The 25,543-nt window shown below is 37.9% G+C and overlaps 2 protein-coding genes across 2 annotated transcripts; both read right to left on the bottom strand.

Moving 5' to 3' along the window:
* Nucleotides 1-91: 91 nt before the first annotated feature.
* Nucleotides 92-12,849, bottom strand: LOC121637311 (nuclear factor of activated T-cells, cytoplasmic 2-like). Its single transcript, XM_041981379.1, has 10 exons — nucleotides 12,580-12,849; nucleotides 11,039-12,044; nucleotides 10,757-10,928; nucleotides 10,085-10,287; nucleotides 9,158-9,330; nucleotides 8,644-8,784; nucleotides 6,051-6,106; nucleotides 5,796-5,928; nucleotides 2,518-3,138; nucleotides 92-535 (listed from the first exon to the last, which is right to left on the bottom strand). Exons 1-10 carry the CDS (start codon nucleotides 12,704-12,706, stop codon nucleotides 489-491), a joined length of 2,679 nt encoding a protein of 892 aa, XP_041837313.1. The 5' UTR covers nucleotides 12,707-12,849; the 3' UTR covers nucleotides 92-488.
* Nucleotides 12,850-17,858: 5,009 nt separating this feature from the next.
* On the bottom strand, nucleotides 17,859-25,133 carry LOC121637316 (1,25-dihydroxyvitamin D(3) 24-hydroxylase, mitochondrial). Its single transcript, XM_041981394.1, has 12 exons — nucleotides 24,714-25,133; nucleotides 24,415-24,605; nucleotides 24,189-24,282; nucleotides 24,014-24,107; nucleotides 23,491-23,582; nucleotides 22,979-23,090; nucleotides 21,641-21,786; nucleotides 20,315-20,481; nucleotides 19,432-19,510; nucleotides 18,970-19,167; nucleotides 18,768-18,879; nucleotides 17,859-18,364 (listed from the first exon to the last, which is right to left on the bottom strand). The coding sequence occupies exons 1-11, from the start codon at nucleotides 24,969-24,971 to the stop codon at nucleotides 18,769-18,771; spliced, it is 1,542 nt and encodes a 513-aa protein (XP_041837328.1). The 5' UTR covers nucleotides 24,972-25,133; the 3' UTR covers nucleotides 17,859-18,364; nucleotide 18,768.
* Nucleotides 25,134-25,543: the final 410 nt, after the last annotated feature.

Genomic DNA, 25,543 nt, shown 5'->3' with positions numbered 1-25,543 from the left:
AAATCAGAACAGGTGTAAAGTTTTTATATAAGTGTGTAAAGAAAATTTGATTTATTCATCATTTAATTTCACACATAGAGGCAGATTTATATAAACAGAATTTATTTCATATAAAATATTTTCTACATGCTTACAAAAAACAATTGTACAATTACATGAACAGAGAGAAGCCAAACAGATTACAATAGTATAAGTTGTGATACAGTAATCTTTAGGAAAGCTAAAATGTTTGGAGGTTTTAAAGGTCAACTGAGAGTTAAACCAGTTTTGTAAGAAAAATTCTACAACTGAGGTCAAGGGAACCTCTCTTACAAAAGAAACATGATGCAATCTTGAAATAAAGTTAATACAAACCTGTAACTGATCAACTTAAGTTATTTCTCCAGGTCTGCTGATATTTATGTTTCTAGTCCTGGACATCAGTATATTACAATCATTGCCAAAAATATATATATGTTGGTCTTCAGAGCAGCTGTAGGGCTGCAGGATCAGTCCCCATTGTGACCCCTCATGTCTCTTCTTATGATGTCATTCACTGAAAGACATTAATGAGATGAATAAGCAACCTTAATGTTCACAACAAAATCCAATAAAGAAAGATGCATATTCAGAAACTGATCTTCAAAACTAATTTAGTTCTCTGTGCAGATTAATTAATAATGTTGATGACACACTAATTATCCTAAAATTAATTAAAAGGAAAGAATATTTCCAGTAAAAACTGGCATTCCCTTCACTCATCCTCAGTTTCAATTATATGGTGCTGATGTCAGGCAATAGTGTCTTGTTTAATACAACCAGTAGGAGTCACCACTGTCAGTTATTTTGGGTCATCTTGTGTTTTTATTGTAGAGAAATGACAGGTAATGAGTGCAGAGAGGTGGGGAATGAAACAGAAGTCCTTTATCAGATGTCAGCAAGAGGTGTAGTGTTTGGCTGTTGGGACCTTTAACAAGGGAAGTCACCAAGAAACACCCCCCCCCCCCCCCCCCGAAAAGATCTATCTTCAGAAATAGATCAGGCCTTTCATGACTAAAAATCTCTCCTCATGTCCACCAAATATCTCTTGTTTACTGAACACAGCTTTTTAGTGCTGCTTTCTGAACTGATAAGGGATTTCTTTTCTGTCACACTATTTGAAAGAAAGAATGAAACTTTTTTTTTTAATAACTAACGCGACATGTCTGTTTATGAGGCTTATCAGTAGCGCCGTAAATCTTGCTTTTTAACCACAGGTGTATCTGCATATATTTGCCTATTCACTTTACTTCCTGTTGATTCCCGGCGGCACAGAGGTGTAAACAGAAACTTTCTCCTACAGCAAACCAGTGAAACATTTGGTCTCCCACTTCATGGTTGTGTTACTTTTACTCATCAGAAATGTTAGTCGAGATGTCTGCGACTTACTTCAAATGAAACCCTGTGTTCTCATTAAGTTTCAAAAAGTGTGTATGTGTGTTTGCATATGTGTAAGGCAATGAGAGTGAGACCGAAACAGACAGGAAAGTGGATCAAAAGGCAGGAGTTGCAGTGTGCTTGTGTGCATTGCAGACTGGACCACAAACACCCATCCCCCTCTAGGCTTCAGAGTCTCACTTACAGTTCAAGTTTAAATGTGTTTTTTTATAATACTGCACCTGTCTTTATTCTATTTTAAGATAAGCTTTTTGTTTACTAAATTAATATTTTAGCCACTTACATGTAAAATAAAGAGCCAATCATATATAAAGTTTCAGTATTTATCAGATTTGTCTTTTAACTTTAGTTGGGTGTCCATATTACTATTAAAACAGATTTTATTACCATGCAGTCATAAGAAGCTTTGACTTTCTGACTTGGACAAATCAAGTATCACATACGTTTTTTTGTGATAAACCTTATTTTATTATTTGTCCTAGGAAACATGAAGTGAGTTTTTATTTTTTAGTATTCGGAAACAACTTTGAAGATCCAAGCTCTTTTACATTTCTTTATGAACTACCATAAACTGTTAAAATGGCCACTACATGTGGCAATAAGCGAAAATACTAATACCTTAAAAGATCTACTAAATTTATTCCATCTGGATTTTATATAATATCTCATGACTTAATTTAAGTTCATTTTAATTTATTTTTATTTACATTTATTCTCTTATTAATTTCTATGTTTTCAGTAAAATTTGGAATCAGTGTATATTTTACTGTATCATTTTTTTAAACTTAGTTTTATTTTACATTATTAAATTAGTCTCTGTGTAATATATTCTTCATTCTTCTTACTGTTTCCATGATATTAATGAAAAAAGTGCACATTATACATGATATTACTCTTCCTGTTAAGTAACCTGTCATCAGTGTGTGCATTATCAATCAACTGTAAAGCACCCTGAATGACATTTGATTTGGTTGAAAGAAGGTATATTTAATGTTTGACAGATCGATTCGAACTGCTAAGGAGTGTGGGAAATTTATCAAGGAGGAATGGAAACATCAGGACAGTTTGGGAAACTTAACAAAGAACTAGAACAACACTTACCATCCTCAAGGTAGGCATAGCTGAGGTTTTCTTGCTTCACCATGATTCTTTCTGGAACTTGATCATCATGGTTTCCTCTGGCAGAGCCAATCTGGTTCAGAGCCTGCCCGACTGGTTGCACCCGATTTCCAGCCTTCTCTTGACTGTACCTTGATGGCGGTGACTTTCCCAATGGCAGCGATGTCTGCACCAAAGCCTGATGCCTTGACACCAAACAAGCCTCGAATGAATCTCCAACTTGAGGAGCTTCTGCCCGTTTGGCCACAGGGGTTCTGGCACTAATGCACTGGCTGGGAGTGGAGGCAGGATGTGAGAGCAGAGCTGTACTGCAGTTGCTGTAACGCTGGTTTGCAGTGTGGTACATCACTGGGCTGTTGATCAGGGTGCCAGCTCTAGACTGGTAATAGGCAGGCTCATCCAGAGAACCAGAGGTTAGCATGTGGGCACGAGGGTCTACAGTGGTTAGATGGTACAGTGTTGAAGAAACATTTAAGGCTTGAGAGCTGTTGTTCTGCTCCAGGTGATGATAGAGGGACTTCACAGACATGCCAGACAGGGACTGATTATCTGTGTGGCCGTATGAATTCAGCTGGTAGTCATCAAGAGGTTCTGCTTTAATGGCTGCAAAAAAAAACAAAGATTTGTGATACATTCAAAAGAAGGAAAATTATTTTCAGAGCTGACTAAGGAAGTACCAGAGTAATACAGCAAGGCTGCATTCTGCCTCAACAAACTTGGAGCATGTTGGCATCAAGTGGACACCTCTGCGGCTAAAACCAGAGGGCAATGCAAAGTGTCATAAAGGGCAGTTTTTAGCAGCCTCGTGATGCTGGCTCAGAGACAGTCAATTCCTCAAACTTCTGTGTAAAATAAACCCAACTATACAGCAGAAAGAAACAGCCAGTCACTGAAGATGAAGGTGCTGCCATGTCGGTTTATCGGTTTAGGTTCATTGAGTTTGTTTTCACACCACATTATAAAGATCCTTTAAGCACTTATATACACTTTAAACTCAACATAACCAAATGGTGAACTTTTTTATTTTATTTTATTTATCTCAGTTGTACAACATCTGCACATAGTGTTAAAGCAAGTTATACATAAGCTGGTGATGAAGATGAACAAGTCTTTCCACTACAAGAAAAGTAGAGCTTCCAAGATTATAGCAGCTGCTATTATCAATATAGCAGCTATAAAAAAAAATACGACAACAAAACACTGCCTATGAGACCGTGCAACGAACACGCTCTTAAATGTATATGCATTTTTACAATTGGTTTACTTAAATGAATAGGTAAAATAATATGAGTCGGTAATTTAGTTCAACATATGGATCTATGATGTTGATATCTTCGTTAGTCAGTGACATTATACCTTATTCTGTAAGGTTTGTTTACCTGTTCTTTTGGAGTTTCTATCTTCTCCTTTCTTCACCAGATTTGACCAGTTTGACCAACTTGTTAGCCAAAATAAACCAAAGTAAAGCAGGCAGTGACAGTTGCCGGCACAAGTGAACTCCTCATGAGATGGCACTTATGTCCCAACATGCAACACAGCTTAGCATACCACCACATTGTCTGTACTGACTCTTACTTTCATGACACTGTGAACTGGGGCGAACAATCAGTAAATGTCAAAACTGACATGTATAGATTGGTTATATTTGCACAGACAAATGCCAATTTAGATAAGGCGCTTATTTAAAATGGATTGTACATCTCTTTCTAAGTCTATGAAAAAATCTGTTGGAGTCTCCATGCATGCCAAATTCTCCCAACACCTATAACGGGCATAGTATAGGAAATGTGTGGGGGATTTGGAGGATATAAAGTTATGTCGCTATATGTGCACAATTCTAGGCCGATCATGACACTTTACTCTCTCATGGCCATGAGCTTGCCAATAAAAAAAAAATCTAACTTTCAAAGAGGTCATTTATTCTTTCAGTTTACTCACTTTGCATCAGTCTGGCAAAGCAGATTTAGAAATAGATGTAAGTCATGGTATTTGTTTGCTGGAATGCTTTTTCAATGTGCCAGATTAGGTATCTTGGCTGTGGTACTTGTGTATGTTGAGGGCAATAGTGAAAACAGTGTGTAAGATCTTTCCCCTGAAGAGTCAACAACAGTTAGCTGTTCTTAACATGCAAACCTTTGTCTACCTGCTATTTGCAGTAAACAGCAGCTGACTGATGTCTCAGGAAGGTTTCTTACAACAGAAGAAGCTTCTAGATCAAGGGTGTTAAATGTATGGTCCAGGGGCTAAAACTGGCCCATCAGAGGATCCAATCTGGCCCAAGGGATGAATTTGGTCAATGTGAAAATGACATAGAAGATATTAACTGATTTATATATTTTTTTAAATTACTGCAACTCATAATTTGGCCATGTGATGTTGTATTTTTTATGTTTAAATATAAAACATTTCCGAGGCAGGGGGTGACTTGTTATATGCTTTATATCTTAACATTTATATTTTTAACAGATCTGACTTCAGTTTGTGTTATGAGGTGAGTCAGTTCAGATGGTCAGGATTACTACACAGATGTGGAAATGTACAGGTATTTACAATAACTTTTATCTTTTAAAAAATGACTCTAATCGTATACTTTTCAGTTCCAGATACCTGCTTAGATTAAATGTGATTAGAGTAAATTGTAATTTTGAAACTGCACTTATTTTTCTCAAGAAATTTCAGGTTTTTCATGTTTTCTAAAAGTTTAATTCATCAAATGTAAATATCTTGATATTTTACTTGTATTTTTTTGCACTAAAACAAAGGGTTTTCATTATTTTTAGGCTATTATGCTGTTAGTCTGTCCCATTTGAGATCAAATTGTGCTGTATGGGGACCATGAACAAAAATGAGCTTCAGACTCCTGTTCTACATGGTGAATGCATTCATTAATTTTTAGGTTGAAGCATTAGAGAAATCTGATTTAATCTGTCTTGTGTTGCAATTTCCTTTATTCTTTTTGATATAATCAAGGGAGATTAACTTAACACATTTCTTATTTTAGTAAATTCATAATGAATTTATATTGAAGTTTATGATCATTTCTGTCTTTGTTTACTGGAATTAATATAAATTCTAATGTAATTATTTGAATCTCCTCTCTCAGCATCAGGATTGTAAATGTAGTATTTTCTAACTTCCCTGACTTCTGCTGACCTGAGGGTGGGAAATGTTGACTTTTCAAAAACCTTCCCATTTCTCAAACATTTAGCTAAAGTCTTTCCCCTGTAATGTGAGAGCAGAGATGGCTAACAGATGCATACCTATCAGAGGAGTGTAGATGAAGTGCTGAGGCTGGCTGCACTTCTTCTTCCCGTTAATGACATAGAAGTTGACTTTAGCCAGCTGGCAAATGCTGCGGTCTCGATATGGAGGGACCTCAACAAACAGCATATTCTAGGGGCACACAGACATACATAAAATATATATATGCTGCAACTTTCATGTGCATAGTTTTCAGTATCTATTTAATATCTATTTAACATTCATTCAAAACAAATGAGTTAAATTTAACTTACAGCTTGGGTTTTGTCTCTGTCCACTGTGGCTTCCACTTCCCAGATTTGTTTTCCATCTGAAATCACAGAGAACACAGCGTGCAGACATTAATGCAGAGGAAGCTTGAAACTATAGTTTGACAGTTTTAGGAAACAGATTTATCAGCTTTGTTCCTTAAAGTTAAAAAATGATGAAATATTAAAAATAAAAGTCTAGCTATTCCAGTTAGCAGTAGTGATCACTAATTTCCAATACCAAGTAAAATATAAGCCGGTATCGGCGATACCGATCCGATACCGATACTTTGTACAGAAACTTAATGTGTTTGGAAAATCACTTTCAAAGCAGCCCATGCTGAGGGGACAGGAAGTAGCTACATTTTTATAAAATACTATAAAATTCAAACATTAATATATAAATGCCACAATAATTACGTGTTTCTCAACACCTACATATTAAATATTAAATATAAACAAATAAGAGGGATGGGTGGTATAGTCTTTCGATCCTATTAAAAAAAATTTCATTCATATTTTTATTTTTAAAAACCCTACAACAACCAGCTTCAACCATCCTTACTGACTAAATCTAGGTCTGTTGAATTGATATGAACTGATCTCAGGGACACATATTACTCTAAGCTGAACTCATACAGATATTTATTGCAGCATTTTTTTTATTTCATAACCATATTTACTGTACATAACAAAACAGGTTGCAATAGTCTTTAGAACAAGAGGAAATCCTATTGTTTGAACATCAACACAACAACGTAAACCTAGCAGACAGCTGGAATTTCATTTTCCCAAAATTGAGCATTTTCTCCCTCTGGATAGTGATTTGTACCTGTCAAAGGACTCAAAGAGTGACGTGTCTTGCCCTCGCAGCACCTGTCCAGCTAATTTCCTCCTCATTGTAATTTAATTAAATGCTGTGTTATGGTTGACTTATAGATGTTTAAGGTTTGTAACCTCTATGTCTTTCCACACACATCATACATCACACCGATGCTTTTCACTTCCACACTTGATGCTACGGACTGAGAGATGTGCTGCTGTGCCCCTACGCTGTGCAATTTCACACATGACTTTGGCAGATGGAAGAAAAAGTAGTTCCTTCCAACGGGCTATTATTTAGAGAAGATCCTAATATTAAAGTTACTTTCTACTGTATCACATTTTGTGATAGACAGAAGTGTGGTATCGGTTGTATCAATATTTTTGTATTGATCTGCACATCACTAATTAGCAAGACTAAACAACTAGCTTGGCTTTAAGAGTTGCTAAATCTGCCTACAAGCACAGCTAAAGCTCAATAATTAACAAGACTTGTTTTTGTAACTGGAAAAAGTCTATATTGTGTTTTTTAAATTTTTTTATTTATAGTAAATACTGCTACTTTTTCACATTTATATTCACAATTTTCCTCTGCCTCCCATCTTCAAGCTAAGCTAGGCTAATCACTGGTAGCCACAGCAAACAAGGCTTATCATTTCATGTTTTTCAAAAACTAAAACAAATACAAAATGACTGGGTAAAATAAGAAGGTAAAAGTGACAAGAAATCATATGTTAATATATCGTATGTCTTACAGTATGTGAGAACATTTGCTCACAGACAGTGGAAAACTGTTTTTTTGTGTGTGTGTGTGCGTTTTTTTTCTGTTTCAGTCTTACATTCCCACCTCAGTTTTTACCTGCTGCTTATGTGCTCTACCCACGCATTGCAAAAAAAAACAAAGCTTTTGCTCTGGGTCTGAGTCTTTATCAGCCTGTCAAACCACATCCTGTTGCACAAAACCCCACGCCAAGCAACAGGGAGGCTTTACATGAAGACAACTGTACCCATCCAGCTCAAAACTAACCCAGCTATTTTTTGTGGGCAGAGTGAGCAGTAACAAAGTGAGAAGTTTCCATTTAGAAATAAATAAAACTTGTCACTTCCAGCAAAATTATAATAGTTAAAACTTGTGGTTTGTTTGTTCTAAGTTGAAAGTGGGGACTGGAGGAAGATGTGCGTCACTCATAGTTGATGTTTCCCAGGTGATATGCAAATAATCTAAAAATACAGATGCTAGATGTGTAGGTGGACATGCCTGAGCAGGATACGAGGAGGCCACATAATATTATTAGTCTATTTTAATTATTAAAACTGTTTTAAATCCAAATATAGGCTAAAAACAGATAAATTACAAAAAAAAGAATGTTAAATGTTTTATAGTAACTTTTGACACTGATTTATGTAATAAATAAATAGTTTTCAAAGTTTGGAAATATGCTCATTCACACCATGATGAAAGTTAATCATTCATTTGTCATTTTGGAGGCATAAAGAGCCTCCGAACACAATCAATGTTTGCTTGGTAGCACCTATGGTGCTCACTCACCTCATTAAACAAAGCAGCCACGCCCTTAAGTGTGTGTAATTTTAAGTTCTAACACAATCTAAATCAGTGAGATACATAAAGATTTACACCTATGCATTCAATTTATTCATCATAACTGAGTGTGTTGTATGTGATTTGGGACTGACTCACTTTTAGATTCAGCCTCAAAAGTTTAATAAATTCAGTAGACTGACATCTACTGAATAATAGAAAAGAAAAAGGTCTAACCTTGTGTCTTCTCTGAGAATATCACCTTGGAGTCTGATGTGAAATTTTGTCCAGTGAGAACCATTTGCTGACCACCAAGTACAGAACATCGATCCAGGTCTTGCCTCTCTACTGCTGGGAGCTCCTGAGCTGAGCGCTGAGCTGAAGGAACATCAAGATGCCATTGTATTAGGGCCCACACAGAAGAAATGCTAGGTCCAGCAGGAGCATTTTTATACTAGTTAGTGATCCAGAAGTACCACATTTTAGGAGAATTATTTGACAGTGAAGCATGGACAAAAATTAAGAAGTCATTAGTTTTGATGATAATCTAAACAATTTTCACTGAAATCACAAAGTAAAGCACAGCATACTCAGTTCCTTATTTATTTCTACCTAAAGCTTTCTAACTTAAACATTAGGTACCATAAGAAACTGTAGCAACAAAATGTTGTAAAGTGTAGTTGGCAACACTGGATCGCTGAATGTCTCGACCAAGTGGAAAGATTTATTTCAGGAATTAAATATCTCTTACAGCATTCAATCGGGTTAGAAGCTACTTGAAGAGACACGAGCTGGCCTTCAGGTTGAGGAACGTGGACACGGAACACCAAACGTACACGTGTGTTTTTCCGTCCAATATCTGTCTCGCCATTCCTTAGTTCAATGTCTGCATTCCTCAGCTTCAAGATCCCAACACAGTCAATCCTGTGCAATGACAGAGATGAGATATGAAATGATGAAAGTCCTGAAGTGATGCCAAAGTTGTCTGATGGGAACAGTTAACACCTTGCAAGGCTGACCCTGTTCACATAGAATCAAAGTAAAATGATAGTTAGCCACCTTTGCTTTACCATGTGATTTTTCTTCTCACAGTGAGTTTTAGTTATATCTGTTACCTTATTCTTGTCTGATAATGTTATTGCTACAGTACACCAATTTGCCTGTTGGAATAATACAGACATCCTTAACATTAAGTCTCACTTGATCAAAGTGGTTGTAAAACAAAACAAAAAAAAAATCACGTCTTTGCAGTTGCTTTTTGTCTTTTGTGACTCATCAAAAGTTTCTGTTGCTGCAAACAGAGGCTGATAGGTGTTTCTTGGAAAAACTCCCTGGCACACAGGAAGTGATGCATTTCATGCTTCCGTTAGCAGCAACAGTGACTTGTTGGGAGAGAAAAAAGATGAAAAACATTTTCACCCTGATGAGCAGCCCTGGCTTTCGTGGCTGAGTACAAAAAACACAGTAAAATCAGAAGAAAGCTCAGCTCTAACAGCTCCTGTTACCGTACCTCATCTCTGGGAGATGTCAAAACAGCACAGCAGTATTTAAAGATTGCTTCAACAAAATGAGGTCACAGCAACTTACTGACTATTGGTGATGTGTTTTTCGCTTTTTTGGAGTCTTTAAGACTCATATGTGACACGTTTTTTTAAACTTCTCTTTCTGTTTTACTCACATCACTCTCATGTGGTTTTTTGGCTCCAGGGGGATCTCCAACACTTTTGTCCCATTTATCATCCTCTCCATGCTGGGTGTGGTAACAGTCTTCCCGGTGATGCGATGGACCTGGTAGAAGGCATGTGGTTTCAGGAGCCTCTCATCTGACGTCCCAATGAAGACCTGCAGTCCAAGTGGAGCTGTGCCTTGGTACCCAAGGAGCTAGTTAAGGCAAAAAATGAGTTGAGTATTTATTTTTAGTTGAATTACAATAAAAAAAAAATTCCTGGTCATGAATTTACAACATACAATCATTTTTTTCTTTCTTTGTGGTGATGATGAAATGATCACCACAAAGAGATGTGTTATTTTATGACAAGCAAAGCCAGTACACTGCTTTGCATAAACCATTTGTGTAACCTGGCCAAGTAAACCAACAGTGAGGGATTATTATTTAACTCAGCAGAGCAGTAAATACAGCAGAGTGTATGTCAACATATCTTAGTCTGCACTGCTTAAAAATGAAGTAGTGATGTGATGGTAATACATCATGAAATCCATTTGCATGGCTGTTGGCTTTACATGAACTCAGAATCAACCAGGAAATACCACTCCACATTCACAATCTCTTACTGCCGCTTTTGTTTTGTCTTATGGAAAGTGTGATGGATTAACACATGGCCCCACACACCTGAACCTCAGGATGCCCTCCATTGGGTGTTTTCACAGCTCCTCGGCTGCCCTCAGTCTCATAGTGGGCTCTGTGGTGGGATCTGGGCTGCTGCTGGATCAATAACTCGTACGGACCGGAGTGACTGGGCAATGACCACTCTAAAGAGGGAAGTGGAGCCAGAGCAAGACCGCTGGAGAAATGATAGAAACAAATAGGAGAAGATAACTGGAAAATCTAATAAAAAATAAAAAAAGATTTCCAACTTTGAAAGCCCAAGAGAAGACAGCACAAACCACACACCTGTATGCAGCCCTAGGAGCATGTTGGTATGATTGAGTGGGAGGCCAAACATGTGAGGCTTGGAGCATGTAGAAGCTCTCTGATTTAATCTCAGCTCCAGCCCTGCTCATCCTATCCTGCTCAATGCCCCAGTCATACCCCTCTCCGTATGCACAGTCCTGCCTCTGGGGCTGTGCATGTGAGCTTCTCATCACTGTATTGGGTACCGGTCTGGGGAGATTAGAGCTGAGGCTGTTCAGCATATCCTCTAGGCCCAGCACTGAGGTATGAGCCTGCGGCTGAAACTCAGCTTGGGGCTGGTACTGGTGTGGGAGGTAGTAGGGTCGCTGCTGCTCGTGTGGTGACGGGATGGGGCTGGGGCTCCGGGAGCGCTGCTTGACAGGAGTACCTCCCTGACAGGGATGAGCCTGGTCAAAAGAGCGCTTTCCTTGAGGTGAGGTGGAGCGGGAACGCTGGTGGGGAAGTGGTGAGGTGGAGCATTGGTGGTGTGGCTGGAGAAAGGTCTCATCTGTGATGCTGTTGTGAGGTGAAGCTCCTGGAGAGGAGTGGACAGAAGAAGTGTGGATGCCTTGCAGGCCTGGGCAGAGGTCCAAGGCAGGCAGCGAAATGCCATAGCTCCCTCCATTAGGAGGAGAGACGCATGGTGAGTTCAGGGGAGAAATTGCCTCCGCTGGCCAGCCTGTTGAGGAGTTACTGCTGGCCGGACTGACACACTCTCTGTAGGCCCCCAGGGCCTTGGAGCTGGGGCTTGGCTCCAGGTTCTGAGAGCTGAGAGAGTCACCTGATGGAGTGATCTCAATCCTGGGGCTTGGAGCAGGTATGTTGTTTGCTCTTGTCAGCCCAAGGGAGTCAAAAACAGCCCCTGACAGGTTTTCTGTAGAGGGGCTGTGAGAGGAGGTGTCCTGGCTGGATTCTGCCTGGGTGGAGGTGGAGATGTATGATGTGTGATGGTCAACCACAAGCAGAGGAGGCTGGCTGTCGTTCTGAAGAAGAGCACCTGGATCATCTGTCCGTTACCAAAAAAGAGAGAAAAAAAAAGAAAAAGAAAAGGATTAATTTGATCTGAAATATACAGATTATATTAACGTGCAACTCTTTGTGATAAAAGAAACACATTATTTACTTTTCTCTCAGTGAAAAATATACATTCATATCATAATCCTTCTCATGTGCACATAATAAATTATTCTTTTGTCAGCAAAGAGAAAATATATCTAACAACATATTTAACACAATGACGCTCAAATATCTAATAAGAAAGGCATTGTTTCACCTAGATCACAAACAAAGCATGTTTACCTCCCTTTTTCATTATTTTACTTTCTATTTTTACTTACTATTTTACTTTCCTTATCACGCTAACAAGAAAAAGATTATTGCAGGATATCAGCTAACAATTAAAACTTTTTTAAAAAATCAAATTTCCAGCTCATAATGAGGGGGAAAAAATCTTTAGGAGCATTTGATAAAATGATCAAATCCATTATAAATTTGAGAGGACATGCAGGAAAACATACTAGATACTATATTTCTATACACACCTTTATCGCAGCCAACAGCAAAATCTTCATTTGGTGGGTTGTACAGAAACAGGTCAGAAAAGTCCAATTCCTCCTGGCTTATGTCTTGCCCCAGGTCCTCGTTAAGTCCCAAACCTCCGGAAGTCATCTCCAGCTTTGAAAAGTGATACAAACGTGTATCTTATTAAACGTTTTCAATGAAGTTGTGCGCATAGACCGGAAAGATCCGTTTGCAAAATAGCTGCTGCTCTAATAAAGCATGTAACTCCGCAGAGTCCAAAAGAGCGAGCGCTTCCTGTCAGAACTGATGATCACAGGCAGACAGGAGATGCGGACCTGCCTACTTCTGTCGTGTGTGTGTGTGTGTTTGTGTGCGTGTGTGTGCAAAGACGCGCTTGTTTGGTGTGTGGGTCTACGCGCGCAAACAGGCGTCAGCTCTTCCTGTGTGTTCTCTTAGCTGATTGTTACACGATACGCTATTTGCTATCTAATGGTAGGTTTTTTAAAAAAAACATTTAAATGTATGTAACCATTTTAAAATAAACTAATTAAACTGAGCTGAAGCACACAGTTTGCTACAGGTAGAAAGTAAGTTGTGTTGAACTGAATAGATTATTAGTTATTTCATAACTAATTGGAGCATCCTTTTTTCTTTCATGCGCCATCACGCTTACATTTATATAGCCTATATTGATAAATATTTACGATAAGTAGTGTCTTTAAAAGTCTGTTAAATAGCAACATGACCTACTAAAACAACTGTTGCGCTTAAATCAGAGAACATGCATGCAAAGTTTGTCCATTGAGGGGCAGTATTGTACAGCTGGGGCAAACTTTCAAGGTTCAGCTCACCTATTGTTATTAGTTGAAAATAGATATTTATAACTTAGATTTTAAAATATTTGTTACTATAATTTCTCATTCATGCTTACATGTATGCACATCGCATTGTTTAATAAATCTGTATCAGCATTTTAAAAGATTTTTATTGAATCTTTTGTTTAAGCAGTAGTAGCAGTTTGGTTATGTAATAATGTGGTTTTCTTTAACTGCAGATTGTGTGAGATGTAGTAACATAGGGCCTTTAAGTTTGAACTGCTTATTGTTGTGTTTGATTAGGTCCTGTAGAGGGTGTGTGGAGTTTGCATGTTCTCTCCTTGGATGCTCTCTCCAGGTACTCCGACCTCCTCCCACCGTCCAAAGACATGCATGTTAGGTCAATTGATCACTCTAACTTCTCCCTAGGAGCAAGTGTGTGCGTGAGTGGTTTGTCTATCTGTGGTGACCCTGCGATGGACTGGTGACCTGTCCAGGGTGTACCCTGCCTCTCGCCTGCTAAATGCTGGGTTAGGCTCCAGCTGCCCTGCGACACGTCAAAGACAAGGCGGTACAGATAATGAATAAACATTGAAAACAGTGGATGATAGTTGTTGCAAGACTCCATCAGTCACTTTAATGCAGTTTTTTATTGGAGCTGTATTTAAAGGAAAGAGTTTGTAAACTGAAACTGGATTCAAACCAAGATCAGTGATTTTAAAGCTCAATGCATTGTGTTAAGTCTGTTTAAAATAGATGTGATTCATTGATTTTCATTTCTTGAATATCCTTAATTTAGTTATTTTGAGAAACACTTCAAAATACAACACTGTCTTTTCTTTCCAAATAACATCAGTGATCACTGTGTTGTGAAGAAAGCTACACATTATTAATAGAAAACAAGAAATCAAACTTTTTCTCACTTTTACTGGGTAACCAATTTAATTTCTGGTGTGATAAAGTGCCCAGATTTATTTATTTATTTGTTTGTTTATTTACTACGATGGTTTAATTGAAATTATCTGAGAGTACTCTCCTGCTTAGAAAATATTGTGTAAAAAGCTGTTGCAAGTCTACCTAACGTACCTAAAACAATGTAATAATAACAATAATGATTCTAATAATCTTTACTTTATTAACCCCAGTTAGCATCTTAGGCTGAGCATTTTATCCAAAATTTAATGGGTAAAAGCCAACAGAACAAGTTTTATTTCTGACTGACTGAACACTAAATGCAGAGTTTCAGTCAGAAAAATAAAGCTTATCATTTTTTCTCAGAAACTTAATTAACCTTTAGAAAGCATTACACTGTATGCTTGAAGTATCAAAGATATAGAGCTTCTCTATGTACAGAAGAAAATATCTGATAAGGTTAAAATGGTTTGTTGTTTTAATGAATACATTAGTACTTCGGGTTCCCTGAATGGGTCTTTTAAAATTAGTGATGAGGTTTCCTTTAGTCCTCCTGTGACAAGGTTTGTTCATTTTAATGTGGTCCTAGGCTCAGATGTGCTTAAATCCTCCAAACTATTAAACATTAGAAAATTAGCAAATGCAGATCATCCTAAGCCTGATTTTTTTCAAAGCAAAGCTGATTTTATGGCACCACCTTTGACCAATCTTTTTAATCTCTCTTTAGACACACATCTGTTTATTTTTTGCTTCCTTTATGTAAGGGAGTTGACCCTGCTGACCTAAACAGTTATAGGCTCATATTGAACTTGTCTGTTCTTGTCAAAGTTCTTGAACTCTTTGTGAGTGAACTACTGAATAAATTTTGGTCTGCTAAATATCATCTTATCAGACCTCAGTCTGGCTTTAGAAAAGGTCATAGTACAGCTACTAGCGGGCTTAAAAGTAATACAATATTTTATTGAGTTTTCAGTCTTTTTTTATTGATCTTTCAAGACTTTTCGAGACAGTAGATCATACACTACTAAAGCAAGTACTTATTTGTGTTGGACTGTCTGGACATGCTGTTGGATGGTTTTAAGGTGACCTACCCAGCAGGTCTCAGTGCTTCAGGGCAGAGATCTAACTTCTTGATCCCAATGTGTTGTTCTTGCTGTAACTTGGCAAGCAGATTTCTAATAGCATCATGTAATAGTTATGTACACACAACTACTGCTGCTCTGGGCTCCTGCAAGTAGTGGCCAGAACCCTCAATCAGTTTTCGACCACCAGGCCTAAGAGAAAAAAGGAATTTGAGGTTTCACAGTAATGTGTAGTGAAATAAAAAATTAAAAGATAAATAACGTGGTTTGTGAACATTACAGGATCTCCAATCGATCAGATTGTGGGTGCTTTCAGAGGCCAAAGATTTATAGGTCAGAAAAATTGAAAAACTTTTATCATTTTTAACCATTCATCTTTAAAATATTTTGCTTTCATCAGCTCTCTTGACTGCCGAGGCCTCTTGAACTTGACTTCCACGAGAGGCATTTCATCCTCATGGTTCACATGTTGAAGGTTCCTGAGGTCACATGTAATGTTTACTGTTCATCACATGGGTCCCAAGTGAGTCAAAGTGGTTATATTAATCAATGTGTGAGCTGTTGTGTAACTACAATGGGGGGGTTTAGAAAAACAAATGTAAGAGTTCTCTTTGTCCAACATCTGTGCTGCGCTCTCTGCAAGGGAAACAAGAATTCTGCAGATTGAACTAAAATTATATTGATTTTTTAATTTAAATTTTCATGAATATACAGCAATTAAAGTAAAAGTATAGAACTGGTATCAGAAGAGTGTAATTAAATTATTTAATTTTCAGTAGTTTTTATTAATTAAATTGGCTCTGAAATTATTTATTTTCTTATTTTTGTGGAAAATTGAAAAACTTTTTTTCTTTGTACCTCAAATAGTTTTTTACTTAAACTAAACTAATTGAAACCAATCATCATCAATCTTTGGTAAAATTGCAAACAAGAAACATGGGGCTTAACCAAATGTAGATTTTGTTTTCTTTTACTAAGAAACTGCAAGGAAAGAAAAAGGCTATTATCTTTAAAAGAACACAAACTGTATGTGTTTTTACAATAAAAACATATAAATCGCTAGATTAAAAAAAAGAAAACTGGGAAATGAATTAATTTTTAATTACTGTACTTGAGCAAACTGTTGCAAAGTATGAAGTTATAGAAAAGTCCATATAGTGTTTGAAATAATATTACTTTTCTCTGCTCCTGAGGTGTTTCTGTTTCCTTCTTTGACCCTTAGATGTCATTTGGGGTCAGGGTTATTACGTTTTCATTTCTATTAATTCTTTAAATTGTTTAAGTGGCTAAACTCTAAAACCCGGGGCTTATCTGCATTCACTTTCATGCTTTATTTCCATCTTTCCTAATTATTTGTTCAGTTGTACTTTTCATTTCAAACACACGTGGCGTATAAGCTCTTGACCTCATCTCACTTTTCAAACACAAGACCCCCTGTTAGCTTCAGTGTACAGTAACAGCAGACTATATTGTGCAACACGATTCAGAGACCGACGGATTAGGTGAGCACAGTTAGACTGATCCTGATTCAGCTGAAGTACTACATCTAGACAAGGTCTGAAATAAGAGGAGAGACATATAAACATTTCTGGAATGCGAAGGTTTACATGAACCCACAAAAAAAAATTTTCTTAACAATTTACAGAACAGTCCACATGTGTAAGAGATTTTATTATCAAGCTGTAGGTATTAGGCAGCATTAGTAGTCACCTTCAGGTCCTTAGGGCTTATGATGCTTCAAATAAAACATTTAATGGTTTAATCATGAGAAATATGTCCCTCTAGAGATCAGATTTTTTACATTTTAGTTCTGTGGTAACAGCACTGATCTCATAAATCAGTTCTTACAGGGCCTCCTACTCAGTGTAAACCTCTACCAGCATTAGACCATGTCTAAACATGTATTTAACCTCTTCACTAAGGATTTGAATAAAGACCTGTGATTACAATTGTTCAGTGTAAATCCTGAACCAGACTGTAGTGTTATGTATGCAGTACACTTCTCCATAAGAAATGTAGCTAAGTAGAACTTAAAAGTGCTCAAAATGGCCATATATACTGAAGTACGGGGTTTTTGATGCTGATATTTATACATTACTTGAATAAATTATATTGATGTGCAGATATAAGACTGCTTGATTTTACTTCTGCATGTCAAGATAACAGAAAGGAAATCCAAGTTTTATTTTTTGGTTTGCATAGTAATGTGTGCACTTACTCAGTACAGCGTAGCAAACTTATACATTCTCCACAACATAGTGTGCTCTCAAAACATTCTTAGACTGCTGCTTTTGCCATGCACCTATGTCTTTGTGGCTCATGTCTGAATTTATGTTTTCAGGAGCACTTTTCTCATCAAAAGGACAAAATTTCCATGAATAACCATAAAAAATGTTAGGTCGCTAAACCGCAAACAGACTGAATTTGTGTTTAAGATGAAGGAAAAGAAGCAAATCTAATCTTTGAAAAAACACACAAAGGTATCATAGCTTTGATGCAGTTATTAATGCATTTATTTAAGTGAATAAAATATGCATCTGCAAAAAACCAATGTACATTAATAAAAATACAATTATAATTGCACTTTTAATATACATTAAACATTATAAAAACACACGCATACAGTATGCATGACCTATATATATATATATATATATATATATATATATATATATATGCACACACACAAACATAGTACATAGAATAGTACAAAGTTATAGTTTAATGTCTACATCTCACATGTATTAGATGGAAGAGTTAAGGGCAGCTGCCTTGATACACCATTCAATTTGCACATAACTGGTATTGTAGTCAGTCATTAATAGCTATACATACTAGTTTAAATAAGCTTGAGGTATTCATGGCACAATTATACTCATTTTTTTTTTTTTTTTATGTACAGAGCAGCAAAGCAGGGAGTCACTGGACCATCTCGGACCATGGCAACAGGGGCATCATCTCGCTGTTGCTATGTCTGCAAACGTTGAACATGAAACCTAAGAGTGAGAGAGAGAAAGAGAAGAAGTCAATAATCAAGCTGACTACGATGTCTTGATTTTCTAAACAGATTAAATTGTTTAAGGGTCTCTGACAAACTCTTGTTTGCATAAGGCATGAAAACAGCTAGGACTGTCTGTTAGAGGTGCAGCTGCTACTATTAGTTTCATTTGGTATTAATCATTGCATTTTTTATGTCCCTTTAACAGCATGCTCTACTGTTTGGTAGAGTAAAACTCAAACTGGTTGCCTCCCAATTTCCAGTCTCAATGCAAAGCTGGGCAAACTGGCAACTTTGAGAGGACTCATGTTTATTGTGACAGTAAAGACAATGGTGCTAAACCTCCTATAAAATGTTTGGCAATTACAAGTTGAGAATTGCCATATAGGCTTTCTGCTCACCTCATCTCCTAATGAAGGCAACCGGCAGTTCTCTGTTGGGAACCAAAAGCCCTGAATGAATAACATCGAGCGGCTCGTTATCTGTTGGTACGATCTCATAGTCTCTGATCAACTGTAAGAAAGAAAAGTAAAAATCATTTCATTGAAATCCTGCAAATCCACCTTTTGACCACTGGTTTAAAGTGGGTGATCACAGTCATACCCAGCACATGGCCAGCTGCAGCTGTAGCTCTGCTAGCCGCCGACCGATGCACATCCTTTTTCCAATGCCAAAGGGAACGTAGGCGAAGGGGTTGATGGTGCTATTCTCCCTCAGCCAGCGCTCTGGTTTGAACTGCTTGCCATCATCAAAGTACTCCTCATTGGAGCCCAGTGCATGGCTGTTAATCATTAACACCGTCTGTATAAGGAGGAAAGATAACAAAGAGGTTAATTAGTTATTTTTCTTAGTTGCAGTATTGTCATCATTTTAAATAAATCAAATATATAGTGTTATATTTTAAGTCCAGTTAAGACCTTGTGGCTCACGGTATCTACATTACAACATTCAGAGTTTGTACACTGTGTGAGCAGGACTTTGAAGCACGTTTCAGACAATCAAATGTAAATTTACTCAAGAATGTAATCTCCTCATGTCAGGTCTACTAAGAAGTAAGCCACTTACTCCTTTGGGAATGGAATAGTCTCCCAACACAGTGTCTTTGTCCAGGGTCCGGCTGGTGAATGGGACTGACGGTGACAACCTGTAAGAATTACAAAAACACACATTGGAACATGAACAAAGTGTAGCATGACACACATGTCTAAGCTGTTTAAATGGAGCCAGGCATAAATGGTGCCAGATGAAGTAAGATATAATCAGAGTCGGAGGTCATTTACATTCCCTGTGATGTGCGCATGAGGCTCGCCTCAAGTAACATGTTCAACAACTCTTGTGACTGCATGAAAAGACGGAAAAAAGAGGACCATATAAGGGTAAAGAAATAATTAGAATGTAACCGCATGGTAGATTTTAAGCTGGGATCACTGATTGTTGGCAGTCATGGCACCTTACTGCATGAAGCTTGTTTTTGAGGCAGTCATGTGTGTGTTTCCCCTCTTAATCTTTATGGTACCAGTGGGAATCATGATGTTGCCCGTGAGCCTGATTTAAAGCTAATGACTGCCTATTTAAATTACTGTTTTAAGATCATTAGAATGAACCTTTTGCTGCATTCATATGTTTGAAAAGCATTGTCCTGGTTTCGAATAGGTTCTCCTGTGCAATCTCAAATTACATTTTGTGTGACTCATATAATCATGATCCTCTTCTAAATAATATTACTGCAAAATCATTTACTACCTTATCTCTGACTAATCTACTCATGTTGTCTTTCCAGGAAAACATTAGTGTGCATAGACTACCAATAAGGCAAAGCAGCCTTTGTGGCGCCTGTAAAACATATTCATGTACAAACATTTTTATCCACTCAGATCTTCTATCATCTGGAATATGTTTAGAAATTCTACCCATGCTCATAATGCACCATGGTGCTGTTGTGCTGTACCTCAGAGATTCCTTAAGACAGGCCTTGAGGTAGGGCATGCTCTTTATATGCTCTCCACAGGGGTCCTGGTCGGGAGGCACCACCTCTCTGATCTCCTCCAGCAACCTCTTCTGAGCACTGGGGTTACGTGACAGGTTGAAAATAAACCACAGCATGCTGTTGGCGGTCTGTACACACAGTGAGAAAGAAAAATAAGGAGGGAGGGAGGAGATGTCAGTTAGTGAAGCAGGCACTCTAAGTGCATTCCTCAGTGGGGTCCTAAGGGACGTTAAGGAATGATTGGGGTTCCTCAAAGGTTCCTCAGTGACATCCAATCTACATTCATTTTCAGCTTTTGAGGCACAGTAACAGCAGCAGCTGTTGGTTTTATAGGATGTCATTTTTGTCTTTGGCCCCTTAAAAGAAAGTAAGTGAAAGGTAAAGTTTAAGAGTAAGAGTGGTAGAAGTATGGGGTTTTCTTATAAGACAGCTTTATTGAACAACTAGCAGGAATATATAGAGTCTGTATTAAGTCAGCAGGCATTAGCCTAGCTTACCATGAACACAGAACACGAAGGGAACAACTAGCTAACACTATTAGACATTTCAGAATTATTTTCTAGGAATTAAACAAATTAGAAATAAAAATTGATGAGATAGTTCTTGACTTGGCTGTAGGGGGACTTCTTTGTGTCTTTGTTGTTCTTCTTCATACTTTGGAGAGTGCTTGCCAAATGGTTTTTAGATTGATAGTGTTGATTAATAAACTGTGTCCTAAGATGACCATTTCCTATTTTTTCTCTTTTACATAACAGTATTCAAGCTTCTGTTCTTACAACAGACGGAATACTATGCGAAATGATCTAAGTGGCTTTACATTCATTAACATTTAAATTGTTCAGTGATACAGTCAAAATCTGCAGTTGTAGATAAAAAGAAAACAAATAGCAACAGTAAATTCAGTGGTAATCTTTTGGAAGATCCTGAAGAATACAAAAGGCCCAGATATGATATCATTTGGGTGGGGGAAATCAATTTCCCCATTTAATCTGTGCTATGTTAATTTTACCAAATATCTCAGAATGCAGGGCACGATGTAAAGAGGATTTACATGGTTTATGCAGTTTATTCAGTTCAGTTCAGAAATTTGTTTACTGTGACCTTACTGAGTTTTGGTCATACTGCATATAAAAAGATTCATGTTCCCATTGTGCAACATCAAACTAAGAAACATAGGAATGACTCTAATGCTGCTCTCTAGCTTTATATTAGACTAATTTATGGAAAATCAGTGTCAGTCATCACATTTTACTAAAAAAAAATCATTTTGAATAAATGTCTACTCACTGTTTCAACTCCTCCAATCTGTAGCTCTGTGATAGCTGCATATAGCTCTTTTTTGGTGAGACAGCTTTGTTGTAAGATGTCACCGACCAAATCATCTGGGGCTATGTCAGCGTTCCTTTTCAGCTTCTTGTCGATGTAGACTTTGGCTGAGGGAATACAGAGCAGTCAACATGTGAGTTTACTGACTTGAAAACTCTTTGTAGCACAGTTAACAATAATTTAATTAGTTGAAAAGTTATTAAATGGTATTTGTATCGTGACAGAATCAACAATATATGTCAAATATGAGCACAATTCTGATCTAAAAAAAGATGGTTAGGTGTTGGAGTTTTGTTAAGCCTTATGCTGCTTTGAATTTCTCAAAATGAGGGCCGGTTGTAAGACTTTATTTATGTGGATTACCTGTTTAATGGATATTTTTGAGTAAGTAAACTGTGGTTAACTCATTTGAGGATGGCCAACTTGTTAGCAAAACATAAAGAAATTAAGACAACATTAAACAACATATTCAGACTGTTTAATGGGCTGTAATGGGAACCTTTTCTTGGCTTTTCACTTTCTTGTAAATTGTAGATCATCAAATGTGATAGAAGCAGTTATTTTTGCAGAAATGCCACATTTTCGTCAGCATATCTGACCCCAGTGAGATTTGTGCATCAGATTGTACGTGACTTGCAGTTTGCAAAATGTGCAGTTTCACACTGTGCACACGTAAGATGACGTTTAAATTTTCAACCTGTAGCTTTGGTGTTTTGTGCTTACATGACACGTAAGCAAAAAACTGTATGACTTGATTTGTTTAACTCTAAACAGAAGTGTCGCTTTCCTAGTTTGTGACTGTGAACGCTCAACATAAAAATTCAGCAGGAAAAAAACACTGTTTACTTTAGCTGAAACACATTCTTCACGTAGATTTGTCTTGTGAAATTTGTCAGCAAATGACAGGAAAGTGTGTTACTTTGTATAAGCATGTGAGAAATTGTAATCAGCATCATCTTCCTCCTCCCTCTGTTCACCCCAGCCTCTTGCTGCAACAAATATTTGGCATATTTCTCCACCTTGGGTCATGCAGTTTACTAGAACTCTGAACTATCATTTACCTTAAGTGCCAAGTGTACAAAACACAGGGGCAGTCGGTTCAGAACAAATCACCCACTCTCTGCATTTTCCTATCTATCATCTGACTGGAAGTGAATTCAAATTAGTTTTATACGTCACAGAAGAGTGGAGACAAACTGTACCACAGCTATATGGAGGGGCAGTGGGCGTTTGCTGCAGGCAGGAGTTGTGCTGGTGTAATTTTGAAGTGTGGTACAAACTTGTGCTTTGTGTTTGTACCTGTGCTGAAAATACGATCCCATGCTGCAGTGTGGTCCTGCCAGGTTTTGGTGTTGAGGCTCTTGTGGAGTTCCACTGGTGTGACGATCATCATGCCAAATGTGCTCATCATCTATACAAAGGAGGCAAAGAAGAATAAAGAGGATTAGGAGTTAGATGTAATCATCTTCACCCTCAGTTAAAAATCTCTAATTGAATCCTTATCAATCTCCTGTGCTTCACTTTTTCACTCACTGCCCTATGAGAACTTTGAGAGCCTCCACTTATCACCTGTTAACTGTGGATGATAGGCTATCAGCTTGCCCCAGTAATTCTTGATAAATACAGCAAAACTGTTCAGTCACACACTGAACTGCTGCGTCATTGGATGCAATTCAGCTGACTGACATGAACCTGATGAACTGCCATGTCTCTTCACTCTCCAGGAGAAAGTCAGCTTCAGAGGCTCACAGATCATCAAAAGCATGCTCTCCTAAACTTTACACTGCTGCAAGAAGATGAGTGATACTTACTGTTTTCACAGCTGTGATGAAATTCATGGCTTCCTCGTTGACTTTCTCTTGCAGCAGACCAAATCGTTTGTCATATAAAATGAGACAAATGGCTGCAAGACAAAAAAGACGCAAAGAACATCAGATGAATGATAAATTAGAAAAAAAAAATTATTTTAAAAGGAGGGTGTAAGCAGGCACTATTTCTACAATAACAATTTTTAAAACTATAGGTTATAAAATGTACATATACAAATAGTAAAGCTGAATGACTCCTCTTTAAATCTTTTAAGGTGACAAACAAAAAATGTGTGGAAAACTATTTTTTTATTCACATTTTTAAGCCAAAGTGTCACATTGTAGCTCCACTCTGTTGTTTAAGATTTTATTGCTTCTATGTCTCAATAAATGAATTATCTGTTCGTTTGGGTTTAAAGTAGGCTCATGTGATAAAGAATGTTGTATTTTCTAAGCATATAGCTACTTAGGTGAAATAGTCACCACATGAAAACCAGAACAAAGAAACAGAAATGGCTTAACTTACTCTCAAACGACCATTTATTCAGCTCAAAGTACAAGTCCTCAATCCTCCCATTGTGATTTATTTTCCCAATTCTGTCTATGAAGTCCACCAAGACCTATTTTCACAAACAGAAAGTGTCAGTCGCTGATAGAAGTAAAACTAAATAAAAACACATTTCATCTTTTTGATTTCTCACCTGATTTATTTTTCCATCAAGTTTCACTACTTCTGTCGGCTTCATTAGTTTCTGCTGAAAGGCGCTCCTCACCCTCTGCCAGTCCTCCCCCTCCCTGCAAATCAACACCATCAGTTTCCTCCTTCAGCGCGCTTTGCTCTAAATCATTTGTCTCTATTGCGCGTCAGTCTGCGTTCCGACTAGGGTTATTTTAACTATCGGTAAAAGAGGAATCAAATGTACTCACAAGATGAGGAGTCCGTAGGCTTCATCTCTGAGGTCTCTGTATGCTTTCCAGGGTTTGATCTCCAGCCTCTGAGGGTAATTGCCCTCCTTCCTGTATAGCGCCTCCAGCAAGCAAGGTGCGCCAATGTGGACCGATTCAAAGGAGCCCAGTTTCATCCGGAAAATCTTCCCAAACTTCTTGTGATAATCAACCTAAGAATGAAGAAAAATTAGTCAATCTTTTTTTTTTTTTTAAGAAAAATATATATAGTATATTCCTCTAAAAATGTTAGATATATAGAGTTAATATTTATACAATACCAGTGCCTCGTGCTGTCTGGTCAAACCTCCTTTCCGCAGGAGTTCAAAAAGACTGCCGACCAGGGGCCAGTTTGTGGGTCCCGGGATTTCGTTCAAACTCTGTGCCCGTGAAGCAGTGTAAGGGCATCGCGCAGCCTCCACAGCATCCTTCTCTTCCAAGACGCACACTGAGGATGTTGGCTTGAAGTGCTGCAGTCCCACGGACTTCTTCTTCAGCAGCTCAACAATCTGAGGAACTTTTTGGATTTGCGCCCTCATCCTCAACTCCTGGCTCACTTTGAAGTAATAATCTAATGTTTCACTGCTGTTCCTCTTTATTAGACTTTTTCGGTGGCGGTGGTGGTGAAGGGGTTGTTGTTTTTTGGAAGTGTCATATCTTACGGCAATATATACCCTGAGAGTGTTTATTCCTGCCGTGCATCGAACCAATCAGGGACGTGTCCTGCATGGTGTGGCTGTCGAGCCCACCATTCATTTATGGATCCACGTTGAGAGGATCGTATGACCCCAGATAGACCGTGGAAGTGACCCCCCCCCCCCCCCCCCCCCCCCCTGCTTTATAAATAAACACAACGCAAGTCACAGCGGAGGTAACGCTCTTTGCACGACCCGTGCTTCACAGCGACCTGCGATGGGAAGAACCGAAACTCTGGCAGAGCAAATACTACTGCCACACTTCTACACCGGGCAAATATTTGACCGATTTGAAGTGGCGTGTTTGCTTTGTTGGTGTTTTTCTTTGTGGGGGATCAAAGGAAGGGGGGTACATTTTAAGAGAAATACTCTCATATGGTTGCTGTGGGAAATATATTCGATTTAAGAACTATAAT

The sequence above is a fragment of the Melanotaenia boesemani genome, chromosome 3, assembly GCF_017639745.1.
Source record: "Melanotaenia boesemani isolate fMelBoe1 chromosome 3, fMelBoe1.pri, whole genome shotgun sequence".
Taxonomy (NCBI): domain Eukaryota; kingdom Metazoa; phylum Chordata; class Actinopteri; order Atheriniformes; family Melanotaeniidae; genus Melanotaenia; species Melanotaenia boesemani.
This window is presented reverse-complemented; position numbering and strand designations above follow the sequence as displayed.

Excerpts from the sequence above, each read along its gene's own strand:
- LOC121637311 (XM_041981379.1), bottom strand. The coding sequence starts at position 12,706 with ATGACTTCCGGAGGTTTGGGACTTAACGAGGACCTGGGGCAAGACATA. Across the intron at positions 9,331-10,084 it reads AAAAACCACATGAGAGTGAT|GATTGACTGTGTTGGGATCT; the intron begins GTGAGTAAAACA and ends GTCATTGCACAG. Across the intron at positions 536-2,517 it reads CTATGCCTACCTTGAGGATG|TGAATGACATCATAAGAAGA; the intron begins GTAAGTGTTGTT and ends AATGTCTTTCAG.
- LOC121637316 (XM_041981394.1), bottom strand. The coding sequence starts at position 24,971 with ATGAGGGCGCAAATCCAAAAAGTTCCTCAGATTGTTGAGCTGCTGAAG. Across the intron at positions 21,787-22,978 it reads GGATCGTATTTTCAGCACAG|CCAAAGTCTACATCGACAAG; the intron begins GTACAAACACAA and ends GTATTCCCTCAG. Across the intron at positions 20,482-21,640 it reads AGATTGGAGGAGTTGAAACA|ACCGCCAACAGCATGCTGTG; the intron begins GTGAGTAGACAT and ends CTGTGTGTACAG.